The following is a 22,018-nucleotide window of genomic DNA, read 5'->3' as shown; positions in this document are numbered from 1 at the left end:
CCCCACATTACAAATATTTGTCTTATTTATACATGACATAATTTCCCCCAAAGAGAAAATCAGCAATAATTTGAAGTAAGAACCATTTCCAAACTGAGCTATAATGGCAATAAAACCATCTGCCACCCAGACAAAGGATGTATTTATACTGAGACCCTCTGCATGAAAAGATTTCCTCAATGATAAGTGAGGAAATTTTCCCAAATTAAAAAAACAGTATCGGGTTTCCCTGGTGGCGCAGTGGTTGAGAGTCCACCTGCCGATGCAGGGGACACGGGTTCGTGCCCCGGTCCGGGAAGATCCCACATGCTGCGGAGCGGCTGGGCCCGTGAGCCATGGCCGCTGAGCCTGCGCGTCCGGAGCCTGTGCTCCACAACAGTGAGAGGCCCGTGTACCACCAAAACAAACAAACAAACAAACAAAAAACAGTTATCTCTTAACCATACTATGGTCCAAAGTATGCAACACAAGAAATTTAATGAATAAACTGTTATCAGGAGTAACAGTACCTGTTATCAATTAAAATCCTTTATCACAGATTACTTTTTTAATAACAATTTTTCCTACTCCTAATGAAGCTCATATAGTAAAGCAATACAAGGAAGTCTTTTTTACTTCTAATAAGCTATTAGTATTAACTGCAAAGTGGAAAGAAGAGTAGGTCAAAAATTCCATAGTTACTTACACTCTTAAATTATAATAGCAGAATATCTTCTTCCCCTTCCAAAAGCACATGATCCAATATTTGACCTATTTAACTCCTTACCAACTCTCTCCATTTCCGTAAGCTCCCTCACTATGTCAACATGCATTACAGTTTTTACAAAAGCAAGCACTCGCTAAGGCCGTTCACCATGGTATATTAGAAATAACCAACAAAGGATCCACATCCTGAGGGAAAATTATGTTGCATTTAACTTTTCCTCTAACCTCATCCCACTTTCAGATGCCCGATCAACCATGATTTCCAGAAAGTCCCAAAGCCAATCTGGGCCTCTCTCATCTCTAGTCGTTCTTCATGGGACCAGAGGAAACACTTGAGTAAAGATGAGTAAGGAGAGTTTAGACTAAAATAAAAGAGGTTAGTTGAGCTACTCCTATAAAGTCACAAAAAAATATCTGCAATGTAATATGCAAATAAGAGAATAAGATCTCTTGGAACTGGCACTGTTTATATTAAACACAGAACTCAGAGAAGAAGTATAAGGGAATATACCATGGAATATACCAAGTAAGGGCACATATCAGAGACAAGGCAAGAAAGGGCTAGCTAAAAATCCCCAAAAGAAAAAGGACAAGAACAGATGATACTCCAATGCTGTGACTATCCAAGTCCATGACTGATGACTTATGGATTGAATCACAGTTCTACCATAGTGTACAGTTGGTATTAAAGACCAAAAGAGGCAAAATAAAGAAAACAATAGATTAAAGAAATGCAACACTGTATCACCTTTCCAGTATTTGTGCCACAAATATTTAACCTGAACTGAATCAAACCTGTATATCTAACATCCAGATTACAAGAAATACAGAGAACAGTGTTAACAATACTAAAAAAAAGCAATCAGACAAAAACCAGAAGAAAGCTCATTCTATAATGTCAAGTCTCTTCAACAAGTCAATGTGATGAATAAATAAATAAAGGCAGTGGGCTAAGTTTTAGCATAAAAAAGACTTAAGATTAAAAATTAAAGTCTACTCAAAAAGGGAAAAAAAGACTTAAGCGATATAACCAAATGCAATGAATGGTCCTTAACTGGATCCTGATTTGAACAAACCAGCTATAAAAGACATTTCTGGGGATAATGAGAAATCTGAACATGGACAAGGTATTACATAATTAAGAATCAGTGTTTTTTTAATGTGGGAAAACAGTATTATAACAATGGAGGGAAATGTCCTTATGTTTTAGAGATGCAAATTATGTCTATAATTTAGCTTAAAACACTTCAGTTATGGTTACTCTGCCTTAACAGAGGAAACCAGCAAACTAAATATGGAATACAGATGTGCCAAATACTCTTCAAGAAGTATATCATATCCTCCATATATCCCTGCCTGATTATTTCTGCCCTGTTTTCCTCAGGTTAGACACTCGTCCTCTGCACTTTCAAAGCATTTTGTGTTTATGCGCATTCATTTAAGGAAATGGAGTTTCCAGGAGGCTAGTTCAGACAGGCAGCAGACTAGCTAGACTGCTTTCTATGGTGGAATAAAAACCTGGGCTTGCTGACAGAGTTTGATTTCAGCAGTGAGAAAGCCTAATGTTTATAAACATTCTCTTTGATAGAAGCACATAAACTGCAACGTAGATTTTTCTAGAATAGTAGTAATGCGACCCACAGATGTAAAAGTATGGTGGACAAAAAAAAGGTGCGGTAAAGTATCAAGAATATGGCTTCTCAGGCCTGGAACACTCTCCCTCTTCAGAGGTGCCTTTGCGACCTCCTTGAGGAATGAAGGAGGACAAGGAAACTTTACTTCTGATAGGAGTACGCTATGTCTCTTTTTTTGTATAAATGTCTCAAAGCAGGCTAATTTCTGCCATTAAAGAAAACGTACATTTTTTAACTCTGTCTGGTGCCATTTTCCTATCAAGAACTACCCCACTGTGAAAACCGAGCAGTACCTTAGTCATAGTACCTTAGTCATATCAAATTGTTCTCAAATCTATTTACCTATCTCCTTGCAAGGAACTAAGCAATTAGCTTTACTTATCTTTGCACCCTCCAGCAGAGTGCCTAGCACACTCTGGGTGCTTAAAAAATGTTTAAAAAGCTGAAGTGAAAAAAATGAGACTATAGCGAAATTCATAATTCCTCCCCCCAAAAAAGTAGTTCAATAAGAATGCTAGAATGGAACAATTGATAGGAACTTCTTGAGTGCAGGAACTACATTTTATTAATCTTTACATCCTCGATGTCTAAGACAATTAAGACAATGGGGGGGTGGAGAAAGAGGAATGGAGAGACAGGTGTAGTGGAGAGAGAAAAAAGGAGGTAAGGGAAAAGGAAGAATTTAGAGACTACCTAGTATATGGACTTTCCAAATGCCTTTCAGAGGAAATTAATCTATAAGTATTGTTGCTTTCTAATTGATTGGAAAGACACAAGAAGTATGCCTTTTTATCTATTACTGTCAAGTAATCAGGTGAGTGTTTGCTGGGGGGAAAAAATCTGAAACAACAGAAGAGTTCTACATGTGTAAAACCTTTTCTTTAAGAGCCTAGCTGACATCATTACTATCCCATTTGTTAACTGGTAAAGTTTAAAAACTACTACTGAAGAAAAAAAAAAACTTCTACTGAAACACAATGCTCTCTTATTCTATGTGAAACTTTTCTTTTTTAGCAATGTTTTAACAAGATAACATGTTTACTTATCTCAAAGTAGTCTCTAATACGTCTTCAGCATATCTGCAAAGGGCTGGTTCTAGAACTACATTCAAGCTCTACAATTATGTAAATAAACTTACTATGAGAAGCAGAGAAAATAAGATTTCTTCAGTATGGAGAGAATAAGATTTTCCAGTATGGAGAAAAGACAAAATAACTTGATAAAGGAAGACATCTTTTTTAAAAAAAAAATGATTAAAAAAGTAAATAAAAGGAAAATGTACATGGTATTAAAAACTCAAAGTTCACAAATAAGTAAAAACAAAAGGTGTAACTCTCTACCATTTCCAATTCCCAACCGTATTCCCCACATGTGACCACTGAATATTTTCTTAGGTGTCCTTCAAGAAAAAGATGTGTGTACATCAGTGCATATATAAGAAATCCTTATTTTTTAATATGACATATGACATCATACATAACCTTTTCTCAATATCTTACATTATACACTTAATTATCTTAGGAATCTTTCCATATCAGCACATAAAATAATAATAATATTCTAGCAATATTTATCAAGCATTTACAATGTGCCAGATACACATAAAAGTGTTAAATTTGATATACCTCATTTAATCTTCAGAAGAACTCATGAAGTAGGCACTATACCAGCATACTGAAGTTTTAAGACGTTCAGGTCATACAACCAATAAGGAATAGCACTAAGGTCTCAACTTAGAGCCCCCACTCTTTTTTTTTTGCGGTACGCGGGCCTCTCACTGTTGTGGCCTCTCCCATTGCGGAACACAGGCTCTGGACGCGCAGGCTCAGCAGGCAGAGCTGCTCCGCAGCATGTGGGATCTTCCCGGACCGGGGCATGAACCTGTGTCCCCTGCATCGGCAGGCGGACTCTCAACCACTGCGCCACCAGGGAAGCCCAGAGCCCCCACTCTTAACCACTGTTCTCCTTTTTATCTGATATAGAGTCCATGAAATGAATAAACTGCAACGTATTTAACCAGTCTCTACTGTAGACATTTAAGCTATTTCTAGTCTTCGCAAAGATCATCACTTGAATGTAAGCTCCACTGAGAGATTTTTATCTAAATCAAGAATTATGGGTGATTTTTATTTTATCTTTTGGGCCTTTTGCATTTCCACATTTTCTGCAGTACCATATATTATTTTATAGTAAGAAAAAAATAGATATTTTTAGATAAACTTGAAAAACAGAGTAACTTATGAAAGGTAGAGACGGTTTGAATTCAGATCCATAAAACTCCCAAGGCCTCTTTCCATGGAAGCAAGTTTCCAAAGGTAAATAATTCTAGTTATAGTTTATATTAATTATTTCTATATTCTCCAGAACCTAACCAAGAGGTCAGTTAAAGATGTCCAGTGAAAATGTCTGTAGTATATACCAACATATTAATAGGAACACTATAATAACTACCACCACTGCTATGATCTGTTTCCTATCTCTCACGGATGGCTAAATAAAACTCCCATCTGAGGCACTGTCATTTGTAAGTTATCCTGCGTTGAATTCTTTAGGAATTAAGGTCCAGAGTGGACCAGTAACCACTAAAACCCCAAGAAAACAAAAACACATACAGGTTGATTTGTGAAACCAAAGAACAGAAATAATCCTTCTCTATAATACACTTAACATTTAAGACATAGTTCCTTTTGGGGGAGGATGAAGGAAAAAAGATGTCAGATGACTCATGTATCCCATCTGACGCTATTTTGGGATGACATTTAAGTTAAAGATTTAGAAAGCACTGTATTAAGGAGACTTGGAAGTCCCCATCATTCTGATCTACAGCATTTCACTATATCTCAATTTCCTCAACTAAAACATGGTGATAATAATGCTCCCTACTTCATGGAACATATTAAGTTATAACTACAGAAAAAAAGATTTTTAAATTTAGCATTTGAAAAAATTAACACTGATCTGAAATTGCCAACTAAAAAGAAAACTGAAGGGGAAAAAACCTCTACTGTAAAAAGTCAATCCTCCCAAAAGGAAATAAATATATCCTTAACTCCACTCTACTTCATAAAAATAAAGCCAGAATCTCCTTACCCACAAACATACAAATTATATCCTGATGTAAACTGTATACAATTAGTTGCTAAACTCTGTTCATCCTAAGTCTTAAATACTTCTCAAATGTTCCCCTCCTTCCCTTTCCTACAGCATCTGCCTACAGATAACATCATACTTAATGGTAAAATGCTTTCTTCCTTAGACGGGAAAGAAAGCAAGGATGTGTACTCTCACCACTTCTATTCAACACTACACTGCAGGATCCAGCCAGTGGAATATGGGAAGGAAAGAAGGAAAAATGGAAAGAAGGAAGAGAGGGGGGAAGGAAAGGGAGGGAAGGAGGAAGAAAGGACAGGGAGGAAAGGAGGGAGGGAAGGAAGGAAGGAAAGGGAAGAAATTAAAAGCATTAAGATTGGAAAGGAAGAAATAAAACTATCTTTACTCACAGACAATATGTCCTGTAGGCAGAAAATCTTAAGGAATCCACCAAAAATTACTAGAACTAATAAATAAGTTCAGGAACGTCAGAAGATACAAATTCAATATTCAAAAATCAATTGTATTTCTATAAACCAGCAACAAACAAACCAAATTCTTTAATTCCATTCATGATAAAATCAAAAACAATATAATACTTAGAAATAGATTTAACAAAAGAAGTATAAGACTTGCACACTGAAAACTTTAAAACTTTACTAAGAGAAATCAAAAAAGCTCAAAATAAATGAAGAGACAGTGTGTTCATGGATTTTTTTTTTAATTAATTTATTTTATTTATTTATTTATTTTGGCTGCATTGGGTCTTCATTGCCACGCGCGGGCTTTTCTCCAGTTGCGGTGAGCGGAGGCTTCTCTTGTTGCGGAGCATGGGCTCTAGGCACACGAGCTTCAGTAGTTGTGGCACGCAGGCTCAGTAGTTGTGGCTCACGGGCTCTAGAGTGCAGGCTTAGTAGTTGTGGCGCATGGACTTAGCTGCTCCGCGGCATGTGGGATCTTCCTGGACCAGGGATCAAACTCATGTCCCCTGCAGTGGCAGGCGGATTCTTAACCACTGCACCACCAGGGAAGCCCTGTGTTCATGGATTTGAAGACTTGATATTGTTGATGGCAATTCTCCCCAAACTAATCTACAGATTAAATGTAATCCCTGTCAAAACCCCAAGAGGGCTTCCCTGGTGGCGCGGTGGTTGAGAGTCCGCCTGCCAATGCAGTTCGTGCCCCGGTCTGGGAAGATCCCACATGCCGCGGAGCGGCTGGGCCCGTGGGCCGTGGCCGCTGGGCCTGTACGTCTGGAGCCTGTGCTCCGCGGCAGGAGGGGCCGCAGCAGTGAGAGGCCCATGTACCACAAACAAACAAACAAACAACAACAACAACAACAAAAAGAATATTTGCAGAAATTGGTAAAATTCATGTTGATATTGATCCTAAAATGTTTACAGAAATGGAAAAAATCCAGAATAGGCAAAACAATTTTGAAAAAGACAAAAAAAGTTGAAGGACTTACACTTCCAGCTATCAAATTTTACTGTAAAATGAGAGTAATCAGAACAGTTTGATACTGTAAGGACAGACATACAGATCAATGATTTTTAACAAGGTATCAGGGTAATTCAATGAGAAGAGGACAGTCTTTTCAACAAAGAGTGTTACATCAACTGAACATTCATATACAAAAGATGAATTTAGACCCCTTCTCACACCATGCACAAAAATTAATGCTAAATGGATCATAAACCAAAAGTAAGAGCTAAAACTATAAAAACTTCTAGAAGAAAACAGAGAAGGAAATCTTCTTGAGTATAAATTAAGCCAAGTCTTAGATCTAACAACACCAAAATCATGATCCATAAAAAAGAAAAAAAATTAATAAATTGGATTTCATCAAAATGTACATCTTTGTGCTTCAAAATTCACCATTAAGTGCTCGCTTCGGCACACATATACTAAAATTGGAACGATACAGAGAAGATTAGCATGGCCCCTGTGCAAGGATGACATGCAAATTCGTGAAGTGTTCCATATTTTTTCACTTTGTTATAAAGCAGAAACTAACACACCATTGTCACCATTAAGAAAATAAAAAACCAAACCAGACAGGGAGAAAATATTTGCAAATCATATATCTAATAAAGGACCTTTATCTAAAACATATAAAGAACTCTTACAACTCAAAAACAAGATAAATAATCTAATTTAAAAATGAGCAAAAGATTTTGATAGTTCACCAATATAGACAGATATGTAAATAGATATGTAAATGGTTAATAAGCACAAGAAAAACATCACTAATCATTAGGGAAATGCAAATCAAAACCATAATGAAATGCCACTTCACAAGTACTGATACATGCTACTACTTGACAAACCTTGAAATGTTACGCTAAGTGAAGGAAGCCAGACACAAAAGGCCACATATTGTATGATTCCATTTATATGATATGTTCAGAAAAGGCAAATCTAGAGAAAGAGAGACAGACATAAAGCATATTAGTGGTTGCCTGGGGCTTGGGGTGGAACTAGGGAGTGACTACAAACTGGCACAAGGGGTTCTGGGGGGAGGGGGACGAAAATGCTCTAAAACAGGATTGTGGGTGATGGTTTCACAACTTTATAAATTTCCTAAAAATCACTGAATGGTACACTTAAAATGAATTAACTGTACGGTATGTAAAGTATACCTCTATAAAGTTGTCTTTTTAAAAAACAAAAAGAGCTTGGATATGGTTGGAACTACTCTGTGACGATAAGGGTAAGAAATTGCTTACAGTCAGAGAAAGAATGATGGTGACAGGAAAAAGGAGTTGCAGTGGAGTCACTAAGAAAGTTTTGGACTCTGAGGCTCCTTACCACCACCCCTGTATCTTTAGCAAAGTTTAAAATCATTAAAAGGCTGATATGAGTGAAGGAGTTCAGTTTTCTGGTGTAACAGGACAAACATGGAACACCTCATGTGGATGCAGGAGTGCAGGTGCAGAAAGAAGCATGGGAAAGCCAAAAAACAAGAACCAAGTAGACCTCTTTGGGAGGCTGTGAGTTGGCATTAAGGTGAGAGCTAAACTTAACCAAGTTAAGAGACAGGGGATCCACAGCTGGCATCAGGTTACCCTGGTTTTGTTTGTTTTTTGTATTTCACCAGTTACATTTAAATTTTAGCAGGTAGTAGAGCTGACTATACAGCTATATATTTAAATGATTATAGGGATGCTACACAACTTCAAATGACTAATTTTATTTAAAGAATATCAGTTGTTTTGGGGACCAGCACTCTGACCCTCCTTCTTTTGGTTAGAAACTCCTTTTTGATAAGCAACTCATTCCTTGAGATTGGGTGTTGCTGACACCATCACATCTCTCCCCCAAACCACAGAGGACATATGACCCAGGACTGGCCAGAATTCCCTATATCCATAAACACAGTAATTGGTTCAAGGAAGGACATGTGATCCAAGCCAGACCAATAACTGTGTCCCTGGATCTTTTCTGCCACAGCTAAACTTGTAGGATTCGAGCCTGGGGCTGTCAATTCTCATTGTAACCATTTTGTTATAATTTTGTGGAAAACCTAGACAAGACATGAAGATAAGAGGCCTACTAACATCACCTGTATCCCTGGACCCAATGTACTCAGTTAACATGAGTCAGCACCCTTTTTTTTTATATGTGCAAATTAATCTGATTTGAGTTTCTGTCACTTGCAACCAAAAAGTCTCTTCTGTAAAAGGCCACTGAAAAAGCAGAGACATCTCAAGCGGTTGCCAAAGGGGTCCAAAAGATGCATCCCAGAAACTAAAGGAAACTCACTCTCTGTGGAGACTGAACTGACTAATGGCAAACAGGATGCAGGAGAAAAGCAGGTAGATAAACTTCCTCTTCTTCCACAGTGCCATCTACACATCTAAGGAACTGTTCCTCTGTCTAAAGATATCCTGTGCGGCCAAGCGTGCACACCTGGCAAACGATCTCTCTTTAGCTCTTTGTGAAGCAGTGGCCAACGAGATAAGGTATCACCTTGCATTGTTTCCCATCCTTCTCTTCACTTTCCTCTTCTCTTTTAATGCCCTGGGATTATGCCTCCCAGAAAAAAACTCAACTTTTTTTTTTGTTGGCTGCGTTGGGTCTTCGTTGCTGTACACGGGCTTTCTCTAGTTTCGGCGAGCGGGGGCCACTCTTCGTTGCAGTGCGTGGGCTTCTCATTGCGGTGGCTTCTCTCGTTGTGAAACATGGGCTCTAGGCACTCAGGCTTCAGTAGTTGCAGCATGCGGGCTCAGAAGTTGCAGCACACGGGCTTCAGTAGTTGTGGCTCACGGGCTCTAGAGCGCAGGCTGAGTAGTTGTGGCACATTGGCTTAGTTGCTCCGCAGCCGGTGGGATCTTCCCAGACCAGGGTTCGAACCCGTGTCCCCTGCATTGGCAGGCGGATTCCTAACCACTGCGCCACCAGGGAAGTCCAAGCCTCAACTCTTTTTTTTTTTTTTTTTTTTTTTTGCGATATGTGGGCCTCTCACTGTTGTGGCCTCTCCCGTTGCGGAGCACAGGCTCCGGACGTGCAGGCTCAGCGGCCATGGCTCATGGGACCAGCCGCTCCGCGGCATGTGGGATCTTCCCGGACTGGGGCACGAACCCATGTCCCCTGCATCGGCAGGCGGACTCTCAACCACTGCGCCACCAGGGAAGCCCCAAGCCTCAACTCTTAATCCTTGTTTCAGTCTCTATTTTCTAGGGAACCCAGCCTAAAAGAGTACCTACAAAAAACCTACAGTAATCACCAGGCTTAATATTAAGTGAAACACAGAAAAACAAAATGAGGATGCTCAATATTAACACAATGTTGAGTAGAAATGGTAGTAAAAATCTGTACAATAATGCAAGATAATAGCCTGCAGACCAACACAAAAAAATAAATCAGTTACAAGGTTTGGAAAAGACAAAACAAAAATTCTTGATTTTCAGATGATACGGCTGTCTACGTGGAAAATAGAAAGGCCACAGGAGAGTAAGTAGGTTGACTGCAGCCTGATCTTCCCCCTCAGCTTTGTTCAGTCTTCCTGTACCAGGAGTTTCTCAAGTATGGAGCTGGAATATAAGGTCTCCTGAAAAAGACTGACCCTGTGTTTTCCTGAGAAAGCACAACAGTTCTGGTTGAATCAGTCCCAGAAAGCTATTGTGTAACCTGAGGACTGTCCGGAGTTGAAAAGCCTGTGCCCATTTTGAAGAATCAAGGACTATTATTAAACTTTGGTAAAAATTTTTAAAAAAAGAAAAAGAAAATACAAAGGAATCCACAGGTACATTCTTAGATTTAACAAGAGTTTAACAAGGTATATAGCTGATACAAAATTGTTATATACCTAGGGATAAATCTAACAAAAGATATGCAAGAACCTTACGGAGAAAACTACAAAATTTCATTGTGTGATACAAAGAAGACCTAAATAAATGGAGAGATACACCACGACCATGAATCAGTATTATAAGAATGTCATTTCTCCCCCAAATTGATGTACAGATTCAGTGCAATCCCAATCAAATTCTAATAGGATTTGGGAGTTTTTTGTTTGTTTGTTTTTGGTGGATTCTAAAATATACACGGAAATTCAAAAAGCTAAGAGCAGCTAAGACACTTATTTTTTTTAAAGTGAGAGAAGTCTACCAAATTCCAAAACTTATTACAATGAAAATTGTTTATAATTAGTGAAAAGATGTATAACTAGACCACTGGGACAAAATAGAGAGCCCATTAAAAAAAACCCACAAATAAGGACACACACATCTATTATAGACATGGCAGGACAGATCAATGGGGAAAGGAGAATCCATTCTGAAAAAATTAAAATTTCACACCATACACATATCAAGTCCAGGTGGAATATAAACCTAAACACAAAGGAGGTAATTACAAAGTTTATTATAAATCAGATGAATATCTTAATGACCTCAGAGAATAAAATATTTCTTAAACAAGACCCCCAAAATACTAAACGTTAAAAAAAAACCTGATATACTGCATTAAAACGTAGTTTTCAAAAGATTCCATTTTGGACTTCCCTGGCTGTCCAGTGGTTAAGACCCCACACTTCCACTGCAGGAGGCCCAGGTTCAATCCCTGGTCAGGGAACTAAGATCCCACACGCCGCAATGTGCAGCCCAAAAAAAAAAGTAAAAGACTCTATAAAAAGAATTAAAAAACAAACCACAGTGTAGGAAAAGATATTTGCGAAACATATAATCAATAAATGATTAATCTACGGAATACATATAAAGTACTCACACAAATCAATAAGAAAAAGACAATCCAAAGGGAAAAAACAAGGAAGGAAAATGGCAAAGTATTTAATTAGGTAATTTACAAAAAAGTAAATTCAAATGGTCAATAAACATACAAAACAGGGCTCAATCTCATTAGTTATCAAGCAAATATGTAGTAAAACTTTTACAATAAGATAGGATCATGCATCCACCAGATTGGCAAAATGAAAAAGCTGGCAATACCAAGTGATGGTAACTATGTAAGGCAAAATTGTGGGAGTGTAAATTTCCACAACTATCTTAGAAAACAGTTTGGCATAGCCTAATAAACTTGATGATAAATAAAACTGCTAGGACAAGCAATAAAAACCTAGCAATTCGGGCTTCCCTGGTGGCGCAGTGGTTGAGAGTCCGCCTGCCGATTTAGGGGACACGGGTTCGTGCCCCGGTCCGGGAGGATCCCACGTGCCGCGGAGCGGCTGGGCCCGTGAGCCATGGCCGCTGAGCCTGCGCGTCCGGAGCCTGTGCTCCGCAACGGGAGAGGCCACAGCAGTAAGAGACCCGCGTACCGCAAAAAAAAAAAAAAAAACCTAGCAATTCCACACCTGAGCATACCATAGAAAAACTCATGAACATATGTACCAGAATATATGTATAGGAATGCTCATAGCAACACTGTTTCTAACAGTCAAAAACTGGAAACAACCCAAATGTCCATCTACTGTAGAATGGAAAATTGTGGTATATTTATACAATGAAATAATATAAAGCAATGAAAATGAATGAACTTCAACTGCTTGTAACATCATGGCTGAATCTGACAGATATAATTTTGAGCAAAAGTAGTAAGATAGAAAAGCATACAAACATACAGTATGATTCTATTTAAATGAATTCAAAAATAAAAAATTATATTGCTTAGGGATGCATTCATAGGTAGTAAAAATAAAGAAAAGCAAGGAAATGGTTATCCCAAATGTCAGGACAGCAGCTTGGAGTACTCTAAAGCAAAGGGTAAGATTTAGAAAAGGAAAGGCAGGATATATAAAAAAAAAAAAAAAACCAACAGAACAGTTATAGAGATGGAAATGAGCAGAGCATTTGTGGGGGTAAAGTGAAAACACCAGACTGACTAGTCCAAAATGTAAGCTAGAGAATAAGCAACAAGAGAAGGACCAGATTATAGATGACTTTAAAATGCAAGCAGGAGTTTGGATTTAACCCCATAAGAAGCCACTACATTTATATTTTTGAACATAAGAATGCCATGATAAAAGCTGTGTTTTAGGGAGACTTCATTTGTAACACGTTTGAATTGGAGGAGGGAGGGACTAGATCAGCCATGACCTTGTTGTGAGGCAATGAAAGATGCTCCAAGGTGGCAGGGTGGCGTTCATTCCTACACTTCTTATGCGTCCAGTTTACACAAGTTTCTGTGCTAAGCACTGTAGATAAAAAGACCTAGACCAGCCCTCAAAGAGCTCTGAAAAGCAGTATAAAATAGGGGGAAAGGGGAAAGGAGGGCAAGCATGAGAAAGTTCAGAAAGAAAAAGAAAAAAAAAAAACTGTACCTCATGAAATCAGTGATGAACAAAAGAAAAAAGTCAGATGTTCCTAATTCTCAAGAGTTCTATAATCCAAGTACACATAAGGTAGCATGGTAAGCACTACCATATGGCCCCAGGATTGATGAGAAAGAGAACAGGCAGGAAGTACTGGTGACTATACCACATACATGTGAGAAAACTGACTATAAAAGAAAAAGAAATGATTGGTTGGCAGCCAGAAATGCCAGAAGACTCGATGGTTCTTTGTTTTATGATGAGAAAGGCAGGATAAGTCTTATGGCTTAAGGGAAACATCCATAAAAAAGAATAGATTGAAGATGCTAGAAAGGAAAGGGAAAATTGTGAGATCAAGGTTGGGAGGAGGTGGCAAGGTATGGGATTCAAAGTACAATAACACAGGTAAGTTTTAGGTACAAGATACCCTTCAGGCTCAAGAGAAAGATGGTTGAACAATATATTGGGACAGTCATATGCTGAGGTTAAAATGAAGGACTCATGTGGTATGGTCCCAAACTTTTCGGTAAAAGATGGGGTAGGGAAACAAAGATGATAAATAAGAGACATTATTTGGAATAAACCTCATTTCAAATGATAAGACATTAATTAATAAAAGATCAACTCTGGGGACTTCCCTGGTGGCACAGTGGATGAGACTCTGCACTCCCAATGCAGGGGGCCTGGGTTCCATCCCTGGTCAGGGAACTAGATCCCCCATGCATGCCACAACTAAGAGTTTGCATGCCACAAATGAGGAGCCCAAATGCCGCAACCAAGGAGCCCACCTGCTGCAACTGAAGAGTCCGCCTGCCGCAACTAAGAGCTGGCACAACTAAATAAATAGTTTTTTTTTTTTTTTTTTTTTTTTTAAAGATCAACTCTGGACTATTCTAGTCTCCCTCTAACACTACTCTGCAGCTCAGGAGCAAGAAATAGGTTAGATATTCAGCATTAACAGTTAGTGAAATGAGTACAACAGAAGGTCAGGGAAGTGGTATATGTGTCCAAAGTGATGAAACAGGCAGCACTGAAATAGTTGATACTATGTGGAAAGGACTTACTTTTATCAGGAGTGAGATTATGAATTGAACAAAGTAGATTAAAAGATTGAGCCTATTCAGCCAGAGTTATGAACAGATTCAAGACTAAAAACAATTGAGGTTATAAATAAGCCTATACCCAGGAAATCCTACTCATGTAGGATTTTCCTCAGAAATAAAGATCTGATGAAAGCCTTTCATTAAATTCTGCTTCTTAGGCAGCAAAATGATACGAAATTAACAAAGATTAAGAAAACAAGGATAACTTTTGGTATACTAATAGCAACACTGTTAGAAAATCTAGAACTACCACAGAAGAAAATATTTTGCAGAAAGAAAATACAGTCGAATAATAATAATTTAAGATCTGAAATCAGAGGACTAGGGTTTGAACCTCAATTAAGGCAAATAATCTCATTCTCAGTAGGCCTCAGTTCTGCATCTGTATTATGGGAATAATAAATAACAGTAAATAACCATAATTCAAAAAGACACATGCACTCCAGTGTTCATTGCAGCACTATTTACAATAGCCAGGACATGGAAGCAACCTAAGTGTCCATCAACAGAGGAATGGATAAAGAAGATATGGTACATATATACAATGGAATATTACTCAGCCACAATAAGGAACGAAATTGGGTCATTTGCAGAGACGTGGATGGACCTAGAGACTGTCATACAGGGTGAAGTAAGTCAGAAAGAGAAAAACAAATATCGTATATTAACGCATATATGTGGAACCTAGAAAAATGGTACAGATGAACCGGTCTGCAAGGCAGAAATAGAGACACAGATGTAGAGAACAAATGTATGGACACCAAGGGGGGAAAGTGGGGGTGGTGAGGTGGGATGAATTGGGAGATTGGGATTGACATATATACACTAATATGTATAAAATAGATAACTAATAAGAACCTGCTGTATAGCACAGGGAACTCCACTTCACTGTACAATAGAAACTAACACAACATTTTAAAACAACTATACCCCAATAAAAATAAACAAATAAATAAATAACAGTAAATAATATAGGAATAATAGCAGCAGCTAACATTTTTTGAATGCTTATTATGTTTCAGGCACAGTTCTAAGTGTCTTACATGTATTATCTCATTTAATCCTCAAATTAATCCTACAGAGGTTTTTAGCTCCACTTTACTGATGAGCAAACAAAGACAAAGAGGTTAGATCAACTGCCCAGGATTACACAGCTATTATTTAGTATAGGGAGAATTTCAACCTGGGTGATGTGATCTAGAGTCTACCTTCTTTACTATGTTCTTCTGCCCTCTGGGTTATGAAGATGAGAATGTGGTAAAAAGTGTTTTAAGTATACACAAATATTCTTCGTTACAGCTGAATATCAAGTGATAGGACAAAATAATCCAAACAAAATCCTAGGTCATTTATCTACAATCAACATTCCATAAATTGTACCTATTATACACTAGGGAGTGATTACAAAGGTTAACAAGGCATATGCCTTGTCCTCAAAAAGTAGGGAGAACAGGGACTTCCCTGGTGGCTCAGTAGTTAAGAATCTGCCTGCCAATGCAGGGAACATGAGTTCGATCCCTGGTCCAGGAAGATCCCACATGCCACGGAGCAACTAAGCCCATGTGCCACAACTACTAAGCCTGTGCTCTAGAGCCCGTGAGCCACAACTACTGAGCCTGCATGCCACAACTACTGAAGCCCGTGCGCCTAGAGCCTGTGCTCTACACCAAGAGAAGCCACCACAATGAAAAGCCTGTGCACCGCAACAAAGAATAGCCCCTGCTCACCGCAACTAGAGAAAGTCCACACTGAGCAACAAAGGTCCAACGCAGCCATACATACATACATAAATGTAGGGAGAACAGACAAGAGGCAATACTTGACATGAAGTCTGCTTTTCTATGATGAGCCAAGGTTAGTAGCACAATCAGTGTTGCACAATAAAGAGCTTTGAAAAATCACCAAATCACAGCCTCAAAAAATAACAGCACTAAATGCAAAGGGCTAGGAAAAAACTGAGCCAGAAAAGAGATCAGTGTAATTCTTTTCAAAGTAAAGGTTTCTGAAAAATCATAAAGCTTTAAAAAAGAAAAATAAGTTTTCCAGTAGCAACAGGCTTTTCACAGAGCAACAAAGTTCATATAGGTATATCATAAAAAGGATTATTACTTCCAAATAATAGTCCTAGGCCATATTATAAATCCTGTAATAATAAAAAAAATAGTGATACTTACTGTGTACTATTACCTAAAAAGCACTGTCATAAGCATTTTATACGTATGGATTTATTTAATCCTTACAACAATCCTATAAGGTGAGTCCTACTATTAACCCCATTTTATAGATAGGGAAAATGAGGCAAAAGTGAGAGGAAGTAACTCATCCAAGTTTACACAATGGGGGGCAGTGCTAGGATGTCAAACCAGGCAGTCTGTCTCCAGAGTTGTGCTATACTTCCCCCAGTAGGAAACTAAGAAGCAGAACAATAATTTATTCAGAGGTATTATTCAGCCATATTTGGTAACTTGGAGGAAAGTACCTTTCATTCACAATAAGCAGATAATAATTCATCATCTATAGCAGTTCTGTCCTTGGTCTTCCCTCCAGATTAAGCCTGTGCATTCCTCCTCAACTATCTCATCTGCTCCTCTGGCTTTAATTACAATCTACTTGCTGATGACTCCCAAATCTATATCTCCAACCCAATCTCTCTTCTGCACCTTAAACCTGTACCAACAGCTTCATAGACACTTCTCTTGGAATGCTCCATGAGCACCTCAAAATCAACATGTCCAAAACTGAATCATCATCTCCATCCCACCTCATTTCCCACCCTCACACCCATTCTTCCTCCTGTCCTCCCTTACTCAACAACTGCCTCCATCCTGGTTGCCCAAGTCAGAAACTTGGATGTCCTCCCAGACTCTTCAGTCTTCCTCACTTTCCTTATCCAAGCAATCATCAATCACTGCCATGCCTACCTCCTAAGTATCTCTCCAATCAATGCATGTCTCTTCATTTCCATTGCCTTACTTTTATAACTTTAAACGGCTATACTAACTTGAATTTTTTTGTTGTTTTGCAAAACTGGTTATCTTTTTTTCTTGTGTTTTGTCATGCCCTATCTGAGAACAAATTCCATGAATGGAGAACAGACATTGTATGTATTTCACACCTAACTCCCTTATGTGCACTTTCTTGATCAGCACAATGTTCTCAGAGATAAGCTTTTGGTTCTATTTAAGAGAAATTAATACTAAGCATGCGTGTCAAGTAATGCATCTACTTTTAAATGGCACTGCCTTCAGAAACAAAACCAAGTTATTTTACAAAAAAATTTTTAAAAAGAACAAAAGTAATAATTTCCTATTAAGTCTATCACAGCTCCCTAGGTTATACTAATTACTGTTAAGTGTTCCATGATAGCTAGTAAAGGCCATACACTGTACTTAAACCCTTTACACAAATTATTCCGTTTAATGTTCGCAACAACTCTATGAGCTGGGTACCGGTTTTTTTACCCACTTTCCAAACAAGTAAAGACCTTAAACAATTTGGCCAAGGTGCCAACTTAGAAAATAACAGTCAGGATTTAAGCCCGTGGTCACAGTCTGAGCTTATGCTCTTAAGCACTTGCTATTTTGTCTCTTAAGGAGAAAATAAAATATGTGTTTTAAAGCTCGAAAGAAAAAAAGAAAAGCACAAAGCTTAAATGAAACAGATGTTAGTTTTAAATGAAAAAGTGCCAAAAGAGAGTAACACTATGGAAGTTCAAGCAGTTAAGAAACGACCTGTTTGGTAGGTCCAAAAATCTTTAATAAACATCAGCGAACTAAAAAGATCCAGAGTCACAGAAATACAATTGTCGAAAAAGTAATACATTCGAATGTTTCTTCTCTTGGGACTTCAGATGAACAGAAATATGGTCTTATTAAACAAAACATGTCTAGTGTCATACCCACTGATATATTCCACAATGAAAGTCTACAAATGTTAGAATCCTCCACCGTAATTCAATTTTTAGTTTTAGGGGGGAGAAAGGTGGCAACCTCCCCACCACAAGTGGATGAAAAGCTCAGAAACCTCAACCGTGATCGCTTGCTCACTGCTAGACTTCTAAAAACACGAGTCAAAGGGCCGGTGTATAAAGAACACTGCCTATCATCCATCTTCCTCTGGAGCTATGAGAAACACAGGCGCAGTTTACATTCACACGCTACTAGGATCAAGCTCCAGCCTACAATTCGTCAGATCGGGCAGCTGGACACCGAAGGTGCAGACCACAAGCTCTCAACTTTTCATTTAGGCCGTACGTTTTCGATTCTGGGTGCACGAGCCCACTCTGAATCGGACCTCTGGGTGCAAAGAGGATTCCTGTCAGATTTCTGGGAAGGGTGAGAGGCTTGAAGGAGGGGGGGCCTCGCACCGGCCGGGAGCCCGCCGCGCGCCGAATCTTTTGTTGGGGTGGAGACGAGGGCGGACCCCCGCACCCTCCTGAGGGGCAACGGGGGTGGGCGGGGAGAAAGAAAGGGCCCCGGCCAGCCCGGGGGTGGGGACACAAAGAATTTGGGAAGCGCCGAGCGGCCGGCAGAAGAGCTTCCCCCGCCAGCCCTTCAATAAGCCGCCGCGAACTCCAGGCCCGGGGGCCCGAGGAGCCGGCGGAGGCAGGGGCGCGGGCGTGCGGGGCTCTCAGCGACCCTGGCCGAGGCGCGGGCTAAGGGCCGGGTTCGGAGGGCGGCGCCAGGCCTGGGCAGCCACCGCGGCCGCCGAGAGCCCCCTCCGCCCCTCCGCCCCTCTGCCTCTCCGCCCAGCCGCCGACCAGGCCGCGGGATCCCGGAGTCCGCGTCGCCACACCCACCCGCCTCCTAGGCCCGGGCCGGGAGGATTCTCCGACTCTTCCCCCGGCTGCGGCGGCGCGCCCCACGCCCCAAATTTACCTGCTGATCTTCTGGGCAAAGGCTCGGCGCTCGGCCATGGCTGCTAAGGCGGCTGCGGCGGTCTGGGCGCGGACGGGCGGGCGCGTGCCTCTTCACTCGCGCTCCCTCCCTCGCCGCCTCCGCCAGTCCCCGCTCCGGACCCGTGAGGCTGGGGCTGGCGGCCGGAGCCGGGAACGAGCCCGGCCGTAATGCTCCTGAGAGGCGCGCAGCAAGAAACCGCTCCTCCCCTCAGCGCGTCAATCCCCTCGGGAAACCTGGCTTCGGAACGCAGCTGCGGCCCGCGGAAGCGAAGAGGAAGACTGGGGCGTGGAGGGACCGAGCCGCAGGCTCTGGTCTCCCGGCTGCCGCGGGGCCCGCATGACCGAGAGGACGCAAAGAGAAGCCAGAGAGGGGCCAGCGACCTGGCGAAGCAAGAGAATAAGATAACCGAGCGCGTGGGGGGGAGCCAGGCTCTCCCGAAAAGGAACGGAAGGAAATGGAAGATGGGCTTTGCCAAGGCGGCTGTGCTGTGCCGCCCGGGAGGGCTGGGTCCACGTTCCTGCAGCACCCATCTCCGTGCAGTTGAAAGCACTTTCTGTTCTGCTGCGACCTTGTTAACGGGGTCTGACTGGAGAAGGAATGTTTTTTCTTACAGAAAAAGAGCCAGAAAAGAGCTTTCTCCTGCAGAGGTAACGATAATAATAGTTGACTTGTGGTGCTAAGCCAGGCACTGGATTAAAGTTTTACATGCATGCATGATTTTACTTAATCTTCACAACAGCTCTTGGAAGTAAATTATTATCCTCGTTTTAGAGGAAAGGAATTTGGTTCAGAGAAACTAAGCGACTGGCCCCGGGTGCCACAGATGGTAACCTCTTCAACCGAAGTTCAGACCCTGAGCCCAGGCCTTTTCTTTGAAGACACGTGTTTCCCCGTTAGTAACACTCTTCCTGAGACTATTACATATCCCTTTTGAATCTCATTTTTCATATATATATGTTGAACCAGATGAGCGCTAATGTACTTTACCATTTTGATATTCTGTTAAGTAATCTGTATATTTACCAATCAAGCTGATCTTGCCCATCAAATCCTATAAAACAGGGACTAGCAGAAATCATGTTTCATTTTTCTGTTGTAATCCCATAGTGTCTAATGTGTTTGGCTCCTAATGCATATTTGCTGATTACTGATGTTACGGTGAAACTAAGAAAAATACCGTGGTTTCTTTAGTACCTTTCTCTTAAGTGTTGCAAGAATTTAATATGTGTATTTATTTATTTATTATGGTCTTGCTGTGTCCCTGTGAAGTATGTTGGATACTTCTTTTCCTCTCTTTTACAGTTGGAAAGTCAGAAGCATGGAGCTGTTAGTTCATTTGTCCAGAGTCACACATTGAGTCAGAGGTGAAAGCTTCAATTAGTCAGATCCATAACTTCCTGTCAGATCCACAGTGCTCTAACCACTGTGGAAGACTTCATTTATTTTGTTTAACAATGCTCACTCCAATAAAGGTGGTCTATTCAAAGAGGTACATATGTAGCTTCTCCCCAAGTGTAGTACAAAGTGCTGTTCTCAGGAAGTTTGAGTCCATTGGGAAACATGAAACAGCTACTCAAAGAACTACAAGTCAAGGCTAACACTGTATGCTGGCCTTTAAGACCCTCCATGATAGGAACCCGATCATATGCTGCCACCTCCTTACTATGTGACCTTGAGCAAGTTACTTAACCTCAACTCTAAAACAGGGTAATAATTGTACCTACTTGAAAGAGTATTATGAGGATTCATTGTTATTATTATACCTGCTGTTAACAGGGATAATAACAGCTACCCTGCTGTTATTATTATCACTGTTATTATCATTATTCATCCTACCCTTAAGCTTGTCCTGGGTGCTTGATTGTCGCTGAATCCTTTGTCTGCTCTCATGCTCCCAGCCAGATGTTATATGCCTTTATCTCTGCTCTCCAAACATCTTTTCACTACTCTCTCAGAGAAATGACCACATTTTGCTTTGAATGGTTCTTTGTGTACATGACTCACTAGTTGCCAAAGTGTCTGAAAGGACATTGCATGCACTGTGCAGTTTGGTGGGAACATTTAGAGCAGGAAGAGGACAAGCTGTAAGCAGGCTAGACAGAGGCTGGGGAATACTTCAAGCAAGAATGGTGGTCCCCACCTCTGGGGAACAGCTGACGTCACAGACAAGTCCAATGTGGGCAGGTATCCATGTCCCACAGGAGTCCAGTCTCAGGGATATGTGTGGAGCTCAACAGAGGGACTGAGAGGGGAATTGTTTTGGCTGACCAGCGTCCATGCTTCCCACACTACCCCCTGTGTGTGTGTGTGTGTGTGCACACCCGCACATACAGCCCCCACCCCCGCCACACACACACACAAACACACAGGTCTCAATCCACCGGTCTCAATCACCACATTTTTATGGAGCAAATTCCCGCAGCCCAGTTTCAAGGATGAGCGTGTGACCTAGGCCTGGCCAAGCTGAGAAGCACATTCCCCTGTCTTCTGTGACTGGTTTAGGGGTAGGCACATGAGTCAAGCCAAGACTGTTGGCCCAAATGCCATGGACTAAAGTATTTTGAGATCCTGCCCTAATTTACATTTCCCCCAAAGCAGAGCTTGAGACACAACTTGGAAGCAGGCAGTTTATTAGGGAAGAGAGCCTAGAAGCTGGAGAGAGGGAGTAGAGAGAGTGGACTAGAGAGAAAGCCAGTAAAGGGGGCATTATTGAGTGTTAGCACAGTGGGCAGCAAAGCTTAATCCTGCCTGCCACCCTCCGGAGAACTGTTTAGTATGCACTTCAGAATTGGCCCTGTGAGGTTGAGTATTTAGCTA

The 22,018-nt window shown here is 40.6% G+C and overlaps 1 protein-coding gene and 1 non-coding gene across 12 annotated transcripts in view; one reads left to right on the top strand and one right to left on the bottom strand.

Moving 5' to 3' along the window:
• The window catches only part of DOCK7 (dedicator of cytokinesis 7), a 211,794-nt gene extending 192,478 nt beyond the window's left edge, over positions 1-19,316 (bottom strand). For all 11 annotated transcript variants that reach the window (XM_060304849.1, XM_060304856.1, XM_060304861.1 and 8 more), the window contains exon 1: positions 19,181-19,316. In XM_060304849.1, the coding sequence (XP_060160832.1) occupies positions 19,181-19,218 (38 nt within the window). In that variant the 5' untranslated portion in view covers positions 19,219-19,316. The remainder of the gene's footprint in view (positions 1-19,180) is intronic.
• LOC115858391 (U6 spliceosomal RNA) lies at positions 7,314-7,419 on the top strand. Its single transcript, XR_004041626.1, has one exon. It is a non-coding gene; the product is annotated as a U6 spliceosomal RNA (small nuclear RNA).
• Positions 19,317-22,018: the final 2,702 nt, after the last annotated feature.

Source organism: Globicephala melas, chromosome 1 (genome assembly GCF_963455315.2).
Source record: "Globicephala melas chromosome 1, mGloMel1.2, whole genome shotgun sequence".
In the NCBI taxonomy this organism is placed as follows: Eukaryota; Metazoa; Chordata; class Mammalia; order Artiodactyla; family Delphinidae; genus Globicephala; species Globicephala melas.
Note: the sequence above shows the minus strand (reverse complement) of the source record. Positions and strands in the feature narration are given on the sequence as shown.